Source organism: Hippoglossus hippoglossus, chromosome 1, assembly GCF_009819705.1.
Source record: "Hippoglossus hippoglossus isolate fHipHip1 chromosome 1, fHipHip1.pri, whole genome shotgun sequence".
NCBI lineage: Eukaryota > Metazoa > Chordata > Actinopteri > Pleuronectiformes > Pleuronectidae > Hippoglossus > Hippoglossus hippoglossus.
The window spans coordinates 55,837-75,493 of NC_047151.1; the positions used below are offsets into that span (position 1 = coordinate 55,837).

At 42.1% G+C, this 19,657-nt stretch overlaps 1 protein-coding gene across 2 annotated transcripts in view; it reads left to right on the top strand.

Moving 5' to 3' along the window:
- Positions 1-1,994: 1,994 nt before the first annotated feature.
- LOC117766746 (neuronal membrane glycoprotein M6-a-like) overlaps positions 1,995-19,657 on the top strand; it is a 43,044-nt gene continuing 25,381 nt past the window's right edge. For both annotated transcript variants that reach the window (XM_034594091.1, XM_034594081.1), the window contains exon 1: positions 1,995-2,210. In XM_034594091.1, the coding sequence (XP_034449982.1) occupies positions 2,174-2,210 (37 nt within the window). In that variant the 5' untranslated portion in view covers positions 1,995-2,173. The remainder of the gene's footprint in view (positions 2,211-19,657) is intronic.

Here is a 19,657-nt window from a genome sequence, read left to right on the forward strand (position 1 = left end):
GCGGAATCTGGATATGAAATGTGTCCAGGGGTCTCATTTATAACCGTTGCATACGCACAAAACGGGGCCTGAAACGTACGTTCACCACTTCTCACGCAAACGTTTGGATTTATAAAAGCAAACTTGACAGGAAAATTTGCGTATTTCCGCGCAAACTCTGACCCATGCGTACAAACGCTTTGGAGATGGGAAAGTGGCGATACAGACATGAGGTGGTGAACTGAAGCCAGATTATTGATTCACTTCATCATTTACATTAAAACCAACAGCTTTAGTTGTGCTCACGCGACATATCTGTTCCACACGAACCTGTTAATTGAAAAATATATAAAACAACTTACAGCAGCGGAGTTAGAGAGCCGAGTCATTAACAGTTTTTAATAATATCTTCTAACACTGTGCGTGTATCATCAAATCGCTGCAGTGAACGTGACTGTGCCATCAGGCGCACAGAGCGCACAGAGCACACTCGAGATCACTTACAAGAAATGAAGAAAAACTATTCACTTTCCAAATAATATTCCAGAGTGGAGGTTAGATCCACTGATGTGAGGTAATCGGTCCGGTTGCTCTAAATAAATAAATACTGCCGTGACACTGGTGCGTGATTCTGCGTGATGGATGCACGTGAATGGAAGGATGAGGAGGAAGCGAGGGTTCAGCAATGACTGATCGGCTGATATAGATTCTATAGATCTGTGATCTGTGATCTTTGTGCTGAACTGAGTCCAGTATCACACAGATCGATCGATGGAACCGAACCATCCCAGTACAAAAACGAGCATATAATGATAATTTTGTTAAATTCTATAGATTGAGGACATCACAGCTGTCTCTGAATTTAATAATCCTGCAGTTTTGGATGATTAAAATACTAACAGACAATACAAAAAGTTCCCTCAAATTCTGAGAGGGTGTTTTTTTTTGCCTCCACCTTTGAATTTTTTTTATTTCAGGCTCTGTTCTTTCTATCGTACTCACTCTCTCACACATTGTATTATCCACAGCAGCAGCAGAGTATCAGTGTATTTTCTTTATTAATCACATCACTGCTGTCCCATAAAATCGCTCTTCACCTCCACCTCACTAACAAACACCTCGATGTCAGTGTCAGAAAGTTTCGCTTCCTCTTCTCATCGCTTAATGCCGTGACTCTGTCATGACTCACCGTGGAAACCCATATTGATATGACTTGTTCTTGGTTGATATGCAGCATTGTTTTGGCTTAGTTTTGGGCCAGATCTGGCATATAGGAACAGACCACCCAAGTGCCATCATGCCACAGTGTATTTGGGCTAGATGAGAATATTAAATGTGGGTTGGATCTGGGCCAGGATAAAAACATCACTGTGGCCCAGATTTGAGCCAGTTCATCTTTATTTGGTTCAATCTTAGTCGACATGCAACATTGCAACGGCAATTGCTTATTGAGGCTCATTTTGACATTTGAGTCAAGGCAGGACCGGTATTTGCATTAATGTGATGAGATTGGCTAGAACCTGCACTTGAGTTGGTCAAACACGTTTTTGATTGGCTGGTGCCTGCACTGCTGAAGTTGAGCTTTTCTCAACTGCGGAGGCAAAGTTAAGCAACGGAAACACAATGCAGTTTTGCAATCACCACATTAAAAAATGAGCAGCGTTTATTTTTAAGCTTCCAACGTGGTCGTGTGATGTTGGATGTTAAAGTGGATGTAAACTGACAACAGCCGGTTAACACTTATTTTTATATCACATATTAGGTTTTAATTTGCAATGGCTTATTAACAGTGCATGTATAATATGCTAATAAGCTGTTTCTTTTTATTTCATTTAAAATCATGTCCCAATTAATTAATTAAAATCTAATTTAACATTGTAAAGAAAAATAGTAAATGATTGAATTTTTTCTTTTAATGTTCAGGTTTTCTACATTTGATACGTAGATAATTTTGATAAATATCTGTAAAGTAAGCTAAAGCTATAGATATGCTGGAGAAGTCCAGATCGGCTGAGTGAGAAAGAGAGCAGAGCATTAAAACAGGGACCTTCCTGCGCCTCCATCATCTGCAGGAAGAGAAAGAACACACACAAACATAGTCAGCCTCCCACGTACACACACTGTGCTGAGAGCTAGCAAGGGGCTTTAAACAGATCCACACGAAATATAGACAAAGGGACTGTAACCTGCTACAATGGAGGAAAACATGGATGATTTGCAAAACCAGAAAGGTAGGACATAAGAACAATTATCTCACATTAAATATACCTCTCTGCCATTGTTATGTTCAATCATCTCTCTTTGTATCACTGGCTTACTTTGTGTGCTGAAGACAGAGATATAAGACCATATACATATCCTTTAGGAAACAGATCTTTTGTACATTTAATGTGCAAATTTTGTTGGCATATGTTCACACAGATTGTTTTTCTCATTGTTCTGTTTGGCAGAAATGGAGAGAGAGGCTGACAATTTTAATTGGGCCATCTATAGGTCTGCTTATGATAATACCAGGGATTATACAACCCTATTTTGTTATATTTTATAAAGAATGGATGCATAACAAAGGACATGTTTTAGGGTGAGGATGAGAGGAGCTGGCAGACATTGAAGGGTCAGTGCTGTTTTGGAGGCAGGACAAACAGATGGGTGGACAGATGGATAGACGCATGGATGGATGGAGGAGGTGGGAGTGGCGGCGAGAGGGGGTATGGGGGGCAGATGGAAGAAAAGAGTGGGGGACAAAACCTCCATCTAAAGACTAAAAATCAGGAAGACGAGGGATAAGTGGAGCAGTGATTGATACTTCCATTGGGATTTTCTTTGTTTGCCTCTATTGTTGATGCTTCACGCTTGTCTGAACCCCTTCTCTTCTCTCCCTCGCTCTCTGCATGCATCCTTTTTTTCCTGGTGTCTGTGTCTCTCCCTACCCTTCCCTCCATTTTCTTCATATCTCCTTATCACTACCCCTCTCCCTTTATGATTTTTTTTCTGGAGCCATTCTTTATCAGTGTCTTTCAAACCAGATTTTCTAACTTTATCAGCCTGTCTGTCTCTATCTCTTGTTTTCTGCATCAATATTTTTTTGTCTATCTGTCTCCTCAATCATCTATTTTGTCTCATCTCCTTCTGACCTCCATCTCACTCTGTCAGTACCCTCCCTCTCTGCCTCCCTAATTCCCTGCCCCTTTTACCCTTTCTCAATCCAGTTTTTCTTTTTTGCTGCTTTTCTGTTTCAGATCCTACACATCATATACAATTATGGTTAATCATTCTCTTTATGCATATTTGTGTTTTATCAAATCACTATGATTTTTGTAGACGGTAAAAATGGGCGTGTCCATTTTCTTCACCTTCAGTCTGAAGTAACTGGTGCTGCCCACACAGAAAATAAATGATGGAGTATTTTTTATCAAAAGATTTAACAATTTGAAGTAATGCAGGGCACCTGTTAAAGACATGGAGAAAATCTGTTCCTTGTGTACATCAGTTAAATCAATTAGTCATTAAAATAAGCTATGCATTTTTATAATGATAATATATATCAATTATTTTTGTATTATCCTTAGTGCTGCAGTGCAAACTTTTTCATTTGGAGAAGGAGTGATTGTGTAGCAGTGATCTAGTTTTGGTCTTGAATCTGTTTATATCAAGGTTTAATTGTAAAGCTTGTGGCACAAACTGTAATTCTCATAAATTTGTTGTTAAGCCTGCACTGCAAAACACATAATAAAGATTCTAGATTCTGTTAAGAGTCTACTTTTACAGCTTACCCATTCTCTCTAATGGTCTAGCCTAATTTCAATTGAACAAAAACAATTTGAATGAAAAATAACAATATGTTACAGAGTTATCTACCAGTACCTTCTTAGGCATCCCTAGTTGTGGAAGTCTCATTTTTCCTTTAGCCAATGGTGCATGACTAACAGTCAGACACTTCTGTGGCTTGGATGAAACATGACTTAAACATTACTTGCAGTTTAATAGTCAGTGCAAAAGCTTAGGAGATGTGTAAGAAAATATCTGGTCCATTGGTAAAAAGTTATATTGTACATTGGTATTTCAGTGATCTTCCAGCCGACTGACTTTGCACTCATCACAACAGAGAGAAAGAACTCAATGTTACATACCATGTGACATGAAATGGAACAATGAAAATGACAATTGCAGGTGTAAATTAATAAAGCAAGGCAAAACAGTTCATTATATAAAAATATTAAGGCTTTTGGCATTAATTTCCCTCTTCAGTGGCAATGAATCATTGTAAAAGAAGATACATAACAAAATGTCATATGCAGCTTAAAATCATGAAAAACTATTTAACACATGATGAGAATATACAGCATTTATGTTTTTTTCATGTAAGAGCCAATCCCTTGACCTGACATTGGGCAAGAGGCAACATTATAAGTCAACAAACTGAAACACATACAAACAGTGGCTTCAGGAAGTATTCTGACCTCTTCCCTTTTCTTTATTTTGTTGACAAAGATTTTTTGATCAGATTTTCCTGGAGCAGGTCATCCTGCCCATGAATTACTTGTAGTGGTCAAAAGTTTAGGGTGACAGTTGAATGCCAATCGGGTTCACCACATATATCCAGAATAAACGGGATGGGAGGCTGATGATTCCAGAAATAGACAATTTATTAAAGTCGGACAAATGATTTAAAAAGACTGATCGAACAGCACAGGATCATGTGCAAAGTATGGAGTACTGGCCTGTACTTGATATAAATAACAGATTAAAAAGAGAGAAGTTAAAGGCTCCAGACCCAATTTAACAAAGCTAAATTATCATGCATAAAACAAGCACAGCACACTTTAAGAATCCCAACACTGGTGTGATTGCACCAGTGGATTATCACTGCAAGCGATATTATACAATGAAATAACAGAAGAGGGCCTCTAGTTTATGGAGCCAATAACTCACCAATATTCAAGCCATTAAACCAGGATTGCATAGTACCCGTCAACCATATTGCACATTGCCCATAGAACAAACTAAATAAAATAAAACAAAGAAACTAAACCAATTAATCAGAAAGAAAACTAATTCTAAACAAGGCCAAATAATCTAAATGAAATCTAAATGTGGGAAAAAACAGTGACCGTAAATATTCTGCCTGAAGGCAGCCCTATGAAACAAACATGTCATATTAGGTCACACAATTATTAAAGAAGTTTATCAAAATGTTTCAAAACATTTACAAACATAACGCACATCATTATGCCATACCTTCAATTCATTAAAATAAAGCAGAAACCCACGCTGTCCTTATTGTCTTGACGACAAGTACTAACACAGGAAAAGACAACTACACTTAATGTCACAGACACAATAGTATAGACTCTGGATAAATGTTCCGGCGCATTACTTACAGGTATTGTTCCCATTAGTTTGTGGGTACACGCTGACTGGGGGAGATTACAGCGTGCATGTATGGCGACGCTGATACCGTCTCTCTCTCTCACACACACACACACACACACACACACACACACACACACACACACACACACACACACACACACACACACACACACACACACACACACACACACACACACACACACACACACACACACACACACACACACACACACACAGCTGTACTCTGGGCTCTATGGATAGAAATGGGCTTAATGTTTGCGGAACGTTTTCTGCGTGATCTCCATTTACATTAAAGTGACTTTCAGTAAACTTACCGCAACAAACAATTGGCGTCCACACCTGCTGCGCCCACGCTACACTTCCTCACAGGACCGGCAGTGGAGAGAGAGAGAGAAAGGGAGAGAGCTACTACGGTGTCCCTAAATAAACTTCGCCAACTCCCCGCATCCTATAGGCATCGCCGTCCTGTCAGGTACAATTAGAGCTGTGATTTTATATCTACAATGACATAAGCATAACTGGGAAAGTAACACTGCTAAAACTATCCTGTTTTAGCTAAAGCTTTTTATTAAGGATTGACCCCATTACATAATGTAGAATTGCTTTTAGAGACTTTAATAGAAATGTACGTTTTTTAAAATATTATATAATATTGTAAATATTGTAAGGATGTTTATCTACAGATCACAATAAATCTTGTGTTATGTCATTACAAGTGCTAATAATTATGTTAAGCAATGTAGATCACTTTGGTGTACTTGCTAATGAGAATGTTGTTATTAGATGTAATTGGATGGTTGTGTATTTTTCATTGACTGTATATAAAGATGGACGTAGTGTCCGTGACGTCACCCGTTGGTTTCTGAAGAGTGGAAATGAGGCTCTCAGTGGGCGTTTCACCCAGCGCTATTTTACCGGTGCTGACTCCTCCTAGTTCCTGGCTAACCAATAAATGGGGGAAGAGGAGGAGCATGAGTTGAGCTGAGGTGGACTTAGGGACGACTGACAACTGAACCACGCCCACAGAGCTCAACGTTACCTGGTTAGCTCATGCTAAGGAGCTAGGCTACATGCTACCCGCCGCTGCTAACCGGCTAGCGCTGCGGTGTATATGCTTCGGGATGGTCTCGGCCGTCACAACCAACTTAACTTAAGAGGTAAGTTACCCTGAAACAACAAAAACTATTGATTTATCTATTATCATAATCATACTACATATGCTTACATACCTCAAGTCGTTTTTAATATGAAATTGTGTTAATTTACCGTTTATTTAACACGTCTAATGAACAGATTGAAGCAAGTTAACTAACTCAGTCTGAGTTTTCACATCACTTTAGTAAAGAGTCGTGTGTTAAGTGTTCACTTGATTGTAATTATAAGTTAATATTAATAAGCTACACGTGTAAGTTGCATGTGATAGTAACTATATGTGTCACAATGTTCTGATACAGGCTCGTATAACCACCATTACTATTACCACCTCGTTTATTTAGCCTGTTATGGAATTTACAAGGAATTAGACTCAATGCAGATGTGTAATGACAGTTTAGATATGATTTTAGTCTCCACACACCACTGCTGTTAACAGTTCTCATATTTATTATATATTTATCTGTTTTCACAGAGAGAAGTCAAGGGACTTGATGTGGACTGTTATCAACAGCGCTGTGAGAGATTATCACCTTAAATATTACAGATGAGGTAGAAAGACATTTTATATATTTGTACAATATGTTTATTTCTTTCAGTACATCAGTTCTGGCTGAGATGATGTGTGTTGCTTCCACCTGCTGAACACAGAATAAACTGTAAGTACCAGTCTTGGCTGCTTAACACAGCTGATATTGTATTGTAATTATTATTAATTGTATTGTACAGTATCTGTAAAAATCTTTAATCTGAGGTGTTGCTCCTTTGTCCTACTGATGTGACATAGTGATTTCAGCATAAAACATCCTTTATAGTGAGTTTCTTCTTTTAATTACATGAAGCACTGCAGCACCTGATGTCCTCAGCATCCACTGTGGCAGCAGCAACATGGTGGAGATCGGCAGCTTCAGGCTGGTCAACATGAGGACGACCTGCACCAGCTTCATCTGCACAACACTTCATGCTTACCTCCCTCAACTAAAGATGGCATGCAACTGTTTATAGTTGGCAGTCATTTCTTAGTGTCATGGATAATATTGAGTCAATTTCTATATTCATTATGATTGGTAAAAGCATGGTTATCACAACAATGTTCATCTTTTACTTTATGATTTGATATACTTTAGATGTAAACCCAGTTTTCTTTTTTCTTCTTTGCCATAAGAGACAGAACACGGTCAGCACAGCTGTGTCCTTCAGGCTTGTCCATCCCTAATACAATGACAGGAAACATAAAAGTATGGCATTATTGTAGAGGAAGTGTTACTTATAAACAAAGTTTGTGTCCTTATTTTCTGTGGATATTCAACTATGTATTTGAATATGGTTTTGGATTAAACAGTGCACTACCAAGACAATGAATGTACAGTATGGAGTTTTTCCACATTAATAGTATTGCATATATAATTTAATGTATTATGTATTATGTGCAATACTTTGCTTTGATTGTTGGTAAGCTATGAAAACAGGTATGTACCTGTAGTCAGTGTTGAAGTGATGACTCTCAGTGTTCAGTCTGGTTGGAGTCCAGTTCTGTCTCATGTTGGACATCCACAGGTGCAGGATGTCTGAGTCACCTAGAGGAACATTCAATACAAATACACAGATATGTAAAGTCATACATTTGCCAGGTTAACTCCTTCACAGACTTTTACATGGTAAAAATAAAAGTTTATTACTTCAAAGTTCATCAGATCATAATCACTTCAGTTTAGGAAATAGGTGGTGGACATCAGCCTCAGGTTCTCTATGTGACTCTATTCTAGTAAAGTCACACTTCCTGTAATTTATTTACATGTGACAAACAAATTAATTATTCTGCATGTCCAATTATTCAACACACGAGTGACAGATTCAGTAAAGTCTGCCTAAGATTAACGATGTAAAAACTGAATGTAGCAGACAAGTTTAGTTTTCACTGTAATACGTTACAACTAGGGATGCACCGATATGGAAATTCTTGGCCGATACCGATACTTAAAACAACAATCTAGCCGATAGCCGATACCGATACCGATATTTGTTTATTATAGCCAGTGCATCTTTCTTATCAGCTTTCAGGAAATCATTGTATTCATCAATGTGTCTGCTTTTCAAATGAGCCTTCAGATTTGTGGTGTTGAAATCCTTGGTGGTATTACCCTCTCTTGAAATGTCAGCTGAACATGTCTTGCAAATTGCTAAACGGCGATCTTTCTCTGAGACAGTGAAGAAATCCCACACAGCCGACACTGCCGACATTGTCTCTGCTGTTTGTATGTAGTACCTGTTGCGCATGTGCACACCGGACCCGCATTTCTCCGCGCCGGTCAGCCCGCGATTCTCCGCTTGTTGTTGTATGTAACCCGTTCAATGTCGGGTGTCGGGGGTAAATGACGTTTTCTCCAAGCAAGCCTTTAGCCCCCCCCCCCCTCTCTCTTTTTATCTATATGACTGCTTGTGTGGCTGTATTGGATGGGCAGAGGGGGACATTTAATTATGTGATTGGGAAAATTGGGAAAATTAAAACTCCAGGACAACAGAAGGGGAATACAAAGTATGGGATGCATATTTTATCATTTATATCATATAAAATATGTCATTTATATCGTTTAAAATCATTTTTCAGTCTGTTTCCTGGCGCGATACGCTCGCTCGCACGCCGAAACCATCGGTGAAGGGCGCTGGCGCAGCGCGGCGCATCGCAGCCCATGTGAACCGCACAAAGGTTTAACAGGGGGGTGGATGGGAGGCGCCTGGCTTTCCTTGGGGCTGCGCTGCGCTGCGCGGCGCTTCAGCGCCCGGTGTAAACCCGGCGTCAGTGTACCATAATCTGGATGCCAGATTGGCAGGCTGCAGAAAACATACCAATGAACATCGGCCAATGTTATCGGTGAAAGTCAAGTTTATTACCGATACGCCGATGGCAGTAAACGAGGCGAATATCGGCCGCTACCGATATACGGCCGATACATCGGTGCACCACCAGTTACAACACATCAATACTCTGAATAAAGAGCTTTAGGAGACGTAATGCTACTTTAAACAGCTGCTCTTAAAATGCAGATGTGACGTTAAATATTCACGTTTCAGTTGATCACAGTAAATCTGTTTCTGCAGAATAATAATCTGTGTTTGTGGTAAAACTTTAACTATTTAAATTCAACGTTACGTTACCGTACAGCCATAATAACAAAGTTCAGCTCAACGAGTTTCCCACTGCAGCAGCTGCACTAACGTTATTAATTGAACAATAATCTAATATGACACTAATACGGAAGTTACTAACAATAACATAGTCAAGTCAAATAGGTTGGCGAGATTTTTTTTTTTACATAACGTTAGATATCTAACGTGGTGGAGATGTTCTCCAAACACACACAGTTGCCTTCAGTTTAAAAGATTCATCCTCATAAACTGGAATGCTTCTCTCTGCTGTGTCGACCGGTTCATGTCGGTGTTGTGTCGGTTTAATACCTCCCGTACGGTCCTGTTAGCATCGCCATTACTGCTGGTATCTTGCCTGCAAGCTAGCGGAGCTAAGCTAACAAGCCAAGTACAGAGACACCGATACCTGCTAATTAGGGCTGGGTATTGCCTACAACCTCACGATACGTATCACAATACAGAGGCCAAGTAACGATACGTATCACGATGCACGTTGCTTTTGAATAATGACCATGTCCTGCACAGAATTTACTACAACAGCTGTTCTTTATTATTCCATATACCAACAAAGGCAAAGCCTTAAGGATCGCACAACTTAAAACACTTAAAATGCTGGCCAACAAAGATCTTAAAAGTAAAATAAAATAATTATCTTTCTAATCCCAGAGTTATTAATAAATGCAAATTAAATATTCCTTAACTTTTAAACATAAAATAGCCATAATATTCTGGTTTCACTTGACTTTAAGTGCACATCTATTTGCTGTAAGAATGTCCTGAGGACATATCAGTTCTTTTATAAAGACAAAACTATAATAAATTTTAAAAAAGGCGATGCACAGAAAGGATCTGTCGCTCACTTATCTCTGCCCAAGATCCCCGGACACAGTGTTTTTAATGTCCCTCGTAACTGCCGAGTCTGTTGCTTGGACACGAGCGCTGTTGCACCACTTCAGTTAAGGTCCACAACTCCTTGGCATTCTTCCGCACCTCAGTGGAGAGTAATGCTGCGCAAATTGCGGGCTGCTGCTCTAAGAAGTGCTCCAACATATCACAGGCGCTGTTCCATCTCGTAGCTACATCTGTCATGAGCTTGTGCTCCGGGAGATTAAGTAGCTTCTGCTTTTCATTCAGGGCATGGCTTGCAATTGTGCTTTTCCTAAAAAAAGCCACAATGCTGCGAATTCTTCCCAGTAGACGGGAAACAATTGGCGTCTTGAGTGCACGTTCAACGGCCAAATCCAGACTGTGCGCAAAGCATGTCACGTTCACTAACTTCGCCAGTTTCCTTCCATGTTTGTTTTGAATTGAGACGTGTGCTGTTTTTGCCTATGCTGCCACCTATTGGCATTATTGTGCACTGCACCATAGGTGATGTTTCACTTTCAAAACTGCCGTCACAGCATTTGATGCCGTATCGTTACAGTAGCATCTGCATCGATGCGTGCATCAGCAAGGAGGACGTCACGATATATTGCCATATCGATTTTTTTAGCACAGCCCTACTGCTAATCACTACTAACACATAAATAAAATACAGTATTTTACTTACCAAAGAAACTGGAGCACAGACGTCTTTAACTTCTCTGTCAGGAGATCCAGCCGAACATCAAACTGTATTATTCATCTGATATGTGAGTGAAAACCTCGCCACAGACTCAGGTCGTGTTCAGTGACGGGGATTAGCCTGTTAGCTCAGGTGAAGCCGAGCAGGCAACAGGCTAGAAGATGGAGTGGCGAGCTAACGGTGATGTCACCTGTCCATCAAGTGATAATTATGTTAGAAAAACATTCAACCTCCTCAGAGTTGTCATGAAGGATGAACTTAGTGATTGAGACTAAAACCGTTTTTTTAACCAGGCTGTAAACAGGTTTAATTCTGCTCTAAAGTTAGGCTTTTTAACATGGGAGTCAATGGGAATTTACTCCTTCTTGGAGCCAGCCTCAAGTGGCCACCCAGTGAACTGCAGCTTTTTGCACTTCTGCATTGGCCTCATTGCTCAGCCCGGGTTTTAGCCGCTTGGTGTAACTTTCTTTACTGCCAAAAATAATTTGGATAATTACCAAAAGTATGGACCTAGCATTGCTTATACCAGCTAGTAATGACATATTTGAATAATATAACTTATAAACAATCTTTTATTGTATTTGTTTCTATACAAACAGCAGCACCAGAGTGAACATCTTGTCTTTATAATATTGCAACTTTTTCAAACAAACATAGACTTGTTATTCACTGTGATTAATTTAACAGTTTCAGGACTCTGCTTATTGATTGTAGAGAAATGTGTGGGAGCCAAAGTCTGCCATTTAAAATTCAAGTGTTTGTAACATGGTTAGCAATTACATAAGGTATTTGACATAGATATTCATGGTCAAAAATATGAAAAATCTTCGTCCTTATTCTCCTGCATGTTATTTATTATATATGTATATGTGATTTAAATACTAATGACACCTGCAATCAATGTCAATTCCTGCAATATTTGTGCTCTATAGACCTTACTCATCTAATGTAATTCTTAACTTGACCAGTATTGTCAAATACTATTCATATCATAATTACAATTATGACACCGCTAAGACTGACAATGCTGTTGTTGACTGGGGATTTAGCATAATTTTTCAGGCTAGCGAGACCAATGAGATGGTGTGGGAGACACGGAAGGTCGGGTTTATCACAGACCATTAATGATTTGCTCAACTTCAAACGGGCCCAAGAAACAGGATGTTTTCCGGCTATAGCTGTTTTCCTTCCTTTTAATGGTAAATGGTCTGTATTTATATAGCGCTTTTCTAATCTTGATGACCACTCAAAGTGTTTTACAGTACAGTTTTACATTCACCATTCACACACACATTCATACAGTGCATCTATGTGCAACACTTTTCTCTATGAGAAGGGTTCAGGACACTTCAGCATTTGAAATGGGGAAGACTGGGATAGAACCAATGACCTTCTGGTTAGAGGACAATCACTCTAAACCCTGAGCCACAGCCGCCCACTCCACATGTATCCCATGGAGTTTGGTTGTCTCAGCGGCAGTGGGAAGTTTAGGCAGAGCACGGAAATGAGCAGCTTTGGGAAAACTGTCAACAGTTCTAAGGATTACTATGTTACCATTAGATAACAGAAGTCCTTTGTCAAAATCCTAGGTGATATGGGACTATGGGCAGTCTGAGATTAGTAGAGGTCGAAGGTAACCTACAGGTGGCTGGTGTGAGGTCTTGCTCTGTACACTCACTGTGCTTGCGGAAATGAACTCTTGAATGTCTCTGTCCATGGTAGGCCACCAAAAGTACCGTTTGAGCTGGGATAAGGTGCGGCTAACTCCTGGATGACAGGTGAAGTGCGAGGTGTGCATCCACTGCAAAACCAATGACTGGATAGAATTAGTCACAAAAGAATGATAGGTGGACCATATCCTGGCTCAGGATCCTGGGTGTTACAGTCAGAGATGGTTTCAACAGACATATGTTGGCAGGACAGAGCATCGGGCAAACAACAAAAGGCTGATAAGCACCCTCCAGCCAATGCCACCATTCTTCAACGCCAGCTTGCACTCTGCTGGGGAGAGGCGACAGGAGAAGAAGGCGACAGGAGAAGAAGGTGCAGGAATGCAACTTTTCATCTCAGCCTGCGATAAGCCCCGACTCCAGTGTCCGAGGCATCGACCTCCACCACAAACTGCCACGCTGAATCCGGCTGATCTTCTCTGGGTCTGCCTTCACCTGCCCACTCTCAACAATGTAACCAAGGGAACTCTCTTGACATGAAACTCCAATAATTATCAAAAGAAAAGGGTATTGATTTTTTTTACTGAGATATGACTATGCACATCCGCAAGGTCTTATCCTTCTTTTGGATTAAGAAAAATGCAGTGCCTACACAAGAGGAGGACGGTAGGATGATGCCTGCTGCTAGACTTTCCTTTACGCATTTGGCTTCCCTTCGAGTTATGACAGATTATACTGCTAGGCAGGGGAGCCCCAAGGAGGAGATCCATTGTCCATTGTCATATGGTCTGGGAGGTGGTGAACACAAGGCCAAAGATTTGTAATCTCTGTAGAGATGGAGGTCAGGGAAAAGACGGTCCTGCCAGAAACCCCACTTCTGTGGGCGAGCCAATTATTTTTGTGGGTACAAGTACAGGTATCTTAAAAGTGACCAGCTGATTACAGCACAGGCACTCACCAGACCGTATTCTCCGTAGTTGCTCCACAGGAATGAGACGAGCTCTCCCTAACTTTAGGTTAAGACATTAACCTCGGTTCTCTGAAACATGAGTGAGGTATCTCACTATGGGACACGCCCTCCGCGCTGTCCCCCAGAAGCAATTTTACAATAAGCCATTCCTGACTGGCAGGCAGACGTGACATCTGTCACCAGAGGAGGAACTTCTTCCTGCTATATATAGACCTGACATCACGTCATCACCTCAGTCTAAAAAGTAAGCACACCTCTTCCTCGCTCCAGGCAAGGAGGGTGATCTGGTGAGATACCTCACTCATGTTTCAGAGAACCGGGGTTAATTTCTTAACCTAAAGTTGTCTTCCAACATTCGTTTCCGTATCTCACTATGGGATATGGCGACTGCCGCATTGCCAGATAAGCTTACCTCGAAGACCAATAACTAACCAATCAGTCAGTCAGACAGGCACATTTGTGACGTAACTCACATTCAGGACTGGATGAGACCATGTAGGTACAGTAACATCCAGATTATAAAATCTGGATAAGGTATGAGGCGTTGCCCAGCTGGCAGCCGCACATATCTTTTCAACAGACACGCCCTGGAACAGTGCCCATGATGCAGCCATACCACGAGTGGAATGCGCCCGCAGACCTATGGGGGGTTGTATTCCCCAGCAATGATAGGCTGAGGCAATAGCCTCCACGATCCAGTGTGACAAACAATGCCTCGTAAGAGGTTTCCCCAAGTGTGAAGTAGTCCAAGACACAAACAGCTGCTCTGATTTCCTGAAGCCAGATGTCCTGTCCACATGTCCACAAGCTCGTAATGTGCGCACCGGACAGAGCGCATTCAGCCGTTCCTGCTCCAGCGTGGAGAACAGTGGAGGATGGAATGCCGACAGCTCAATAGGACAATATGATAATGCCGAGTTAAAACCCTTAGGCACAAACGCGGGATTTGGTTTTAGCAACTTTTAAATCCCCCATAAAAAACTGCATGCATGACAGATTCACTGATAGTGCGTGAATATTGCTTACGCGCTTTGCAGATGTCAGCGCCAGTAAGAGAGCCGTTTTGAAAGAGAGCATCTTAAGCTCTACCTGCTGCAGTGGCATGAAAGGTGCGCAAGATAGCGCCTCGAGCACCAGTGTCAAATCCCACAGTGGGGTTAGGCTCCTTGACACCAGCCGCATGCGCCGAGCGCTTTCATAAACTGTCAAATGAGAGGATGCTGTCTGCCGTTTTATCCCCAAAGCCTATGTGACATGCTGAAATAGCAGCTTAGTACACTTTGATAGTGGAGAACGCCAGAACATTGTCTAGTAGTTCCTGTAGGAATGTCAAAATCACAGGTATAGGGCTCCGAAAAGCCTCCACCCCTGCTTTTGCGCACCAATCCTCAAACGCGAACGGTGAACTTAACGAATCAGTTTTCATGTGATGAACGCGAACGTGACGTTCACTCACGTTTATCGTGACGTTCACTAACGTTCATGTTTATTTTTTAAATCATCATCGTATCAGGCCATCATGAAATACCAGGAGCGGGCGAATGTGTGTGTGTGTGCGCTCCCAGACAGCGGACACTAGGGCTGGGTATCGCCTACAACCTCACGATACGATACGTATCACGATACGGAGGCCACGATACGATACGTATCACGATACACATTGCTTTTGAATAATGACCATGTCCTGCACAGAATTTACTACAACAGCTGTTTTTTATTATTCCATATAACAACAAAGGCAAAGCCTTAAGGATTGCACAACTTAAAACACTTAAAATTCTGGCCAACAAAGATAAGATGTTAAATAAAATAATGCTCCTTCAACTCAGAGTTATTAATAAATGCAAATAAAATATTCCTTAACTTTTAAACTTAAAATAGCCATAATACTCTGGTTTCACTTGACTTTAAGTGCACTTCCATTTGCTATAAGAATGTCCACAGCAAACCAGTTCTTTTATAAAGACAAAATTATAATAAAAAAAATAAAAAAATATTTTTTAACAAACTTAAAATTGGCCTTGTACTGGCAGCTAAGGCTTAACATGTTTTCAGATTTTTGTGCAGAAACACCAGTTGATCCACATGCTCAGGTTTCAGAGCACTCCTCTGAGCTCTAACTATGTCTCCAGCGGTGGAGAACACCCTCTCTGCGGCAACACTTGTACCTGGGATGCAGAGGGTATTCCTAGCTAAGTTAGATAGTAAGGGGAAAGCAACCTGGTGCTCCCTCCACCAACTGAGTGGATCCCCAGTAAGAGCCAATGGCTCTGCCTCTTTGTATTTCTTGATTTCATCAAGTGCCTGATCATGTAGTGACATAGGTGAGTCTTGTCTTTTGGGAAGAGAAAATGTCTCTCCAAATAAATCTGCTAGAGCACAGGTAGAGTCCTTTCTTCTCTTGCAGGGTGGGGAAGAACAAGTTTTAGCCTTTTCTTGTTCTGGTACATAGTTCTGGTTCTTCTGAAATCAGAACATAAAAATGTACTTATAACCATAGACTGTATATAAAGCTTATAACCAAGACCACATAGCATTCATAAATACAAAAGATGAGTCACAGTTGTATAGTTATATCATTACATTATACTGCACAACCTGCTGTACCAAAGTCAAGTGAAAAGGTCGTTTTGTTTTTCGGGCAAAAAAACACTTAGTAAACTAAGGTTAATTAACCCCCACCTGAGAAATCCGCGCTGCCTCTGCTGCCACAGTGGTATACGTGTCCTGTCTTTGGTCTTCTTCCAAGAAGGGCAACGCTTTAAAGCGTGGATCTAGTGCTGAGGCGATGCACAGAAAGGATCTGTCGCTCACGTATCTCTTCCCAAGATCCCCGGATACGGTGTTTTTAATGTCCCTCGTAACGGCCGAGTCTGTTGCTTGGACATGAGCGCCGTTGCACAGCTGGGCATGCAGCGGTGCTATAACAGACGGCGTAGGGGTCTTTTCTTCTGACATAACGAGTGTTGCAACTTTTAGCGGCTTCAGGGCTTTAGCCACATCTTCAGCACAGGCCAGGTCCACTTCAGTTAAGGTCCACAACTCCTTGGCATTCTTCCGCACCTCAGTGGAGAGTAATGCTGCGCAAATTGCGGGCTGCTGCTCTAAGAAGCGCTCCAACATATCACAGGCGCTGTTCCATCTCGTAGCTACATCTGTCATGAGCTTGTATTCGGGGAGATTAAGTAGCTTCTGCTTTTCATTCAGGGCATGGCTTGCAATTGTGCTTTTCCTAAAAAAAGCCACGATGCTGCGAATTCTTCCCAGTAGACGGGAAACAGTGGGCGTCTTGAGTGCCCGTTGAGCGGCCAAATTCAGACTGTGCGCAAAGCATTTCACGTGCACTAACTTCGCCAATTGTGCCGCGATTGTCATATTAGAGGCATTATCTGTCACCAACACAGGATCCTTGTCAACAAGCCCCCATTCATTAACCACGTCCCGTAGCAAATCTGCAATATTTGACCCGGTGTGGCTTTCAAACATAGCTCTGGTCTGCAGGACGTGTGAGACCATTTCCCAGTCTGGAGAAATAAGGTGGCATGTGAGAGTTACATATGACTGGGTCACAGAGAGACACACACAGTGAGATTAGAGCTCGTTCACGTGAAGCAGCCGGTCAGTGACTTACCGGCTGCTTCTTAACAGTGGAAACAGTGAAAACACAGAGTTTCTCTGGTCACAGCTGCTCAGAGATCAGCGCCGCCGCTTCTTGATCAGAGCAGAAGCTGCAGTTGGTTTGTACTGAGCTTCAGTTTCTGTGTCCGCCTCCAGTCTTACCTGCTCTCACTTATTGTTTTAATATTTCATCAACTAAAATATGCGTCACATCGTATTACCCGACGGTTGATTGCTGTACGTGGGAAAAAACAGAAGAGGATGACAGCACACTGAAATGGACTTTAGTCATAATTGAATACAAACTTGCTGCTTCTTATTTTATACATTTCCCACAAATATGGGGAGGACTCAAATAGGCCTGCATAGTTCTGTGTTTAATTTATTTCAAAGTAGGCCTACACATGCCAGTATATTTTTGTATCCTCTTCATAAGAGTTTGGTGTTTTCCTTTGTTGTAACAGGTAAAAATAGCAACAGTTTTCTTTATTGTCGTTCTATAATTTCATAAATGCAACAAACTATAGTTTATATATAGATATAGTATAACTATATATTAAACTTTATAAGCTGTCTCATCAAATATGTTTTGCGGCTCCAGAAAAATATTATTTGGGGGAAGAGGGGACAAAATGGCTCTTTTGATAGTAAAGGTTGCCTACCCCTGGTGTAGAAGGAGCCCTGGTGCTTTGAAAAGCTTTGATGACACTCTGTGGAAGTCCAGCTTCTCACAGGCCAAGCCCATAGAGCCATGCGCTCCAGATGAGGGTTAAAAATCTCTCCGTGCGCCTGTGACAGGAGATCCCTGCGCAGAGGTAGAGGCCATGGCTGAGCGCACAATAGCTGGTATATCTCCGCTAGCCAGTGTTTCACCAGCCAGCGGGGAGCTATTATAATTAGGGCATGACCTCTCTCCCGCACTCTGGCAAGAGTAGGAGTGATCAGCTCTAATGGGGGGAAAGCGTACAGTAGAAGATGCGGCCAGTCGTGCGCTATAACATCCACCCCGATTGGAGCGTTCTGGCCGGTCAGGGAATAAAACATCGGGGACTCTGCGTTCTCTTCTGACGCGAACAGATCTATTTCCGCCAGGCCAAATTTTCTCCATATCTGAGCTATCACCTCACCATGGAGTTTCCAATCGTTGTAGCGAGGGCTGCCCTTGGAGAACAAATCTGCTCCCCAGTTCAGTATGCCCAGCACATGTGTGTCCTGAGGGATAACAGATGAGAGCCGCTCCAAACAATCAGTCTGTGTGCCCATGTAGGAAGATGACGTGAGCACAGCCCCCCCTGTTGATATATGCCACCACGGTGGTATTGTCTGTTCTGTCCAGAACATGCTGCCCTCTGAGAAGGGGCAGAAAATGTTTCAGTGCCAGTGATACAGCCAATAGTTTCAGGCAGTGTATGTGAACGGACTGCATTTGCAAACTCCATGTTACACTCACTGCCCTCCCCTCTTGCTTGGCTCCCCAGCCCGCAAGAGAGGCATCTGTTGTAATAACTCTTCGTGCCAGCACCGTTCCCATGGCAATGCCTTTGGTCAGAAAAACTGTGCATCTCCACGGGTGCAGCGCGTGGACACAAGCCATGGAGACTAAGACCTGGCGATGACTGTGGTGCGTCGGGCTCAGTTTGCAGTGATTTCTTTCTGCAAGATATGCGCATTTTCATCCTGCGTCTGTGACTGCGATATCCCGTTGAAACGGGGTGGAGTGGACGCAAATAGAAGCCTGTAACCCCCGGTCACAGATTTTATTACCCACTCTGATGCCCCACAGGCTTGCCACTGTCGGGCTTGAGCCTCCAGCGATCCTAGTGCCTGTGCAGCGGCAGGTAACATGGGCTGCGCCGTTCCAGCGCTCATATTGCCATTTGCAACAGGCAGGCTGGCTCGCTGTCCCATAGGTGGAGCCATACTGCCCCCTTGTGGTGTCATGCGAGCCCGCACCACCATGTTCTGCTCCTCTATCATGTGAGGTTGCGCCCTCAGCACGTGGACTGGATGAGCACCGCATGTGATATTTATTGAACATTTTACAGAGTGGAAAGGGATTTGGTGTTTGTTTGGGCACAAGTGCTTGTGCACTTTGTGCTTTTGGAAACACTCGGCTGCGGCTCCACAGGGCTCTTGCAGCGCTGACCTTTCTCTTCTTTG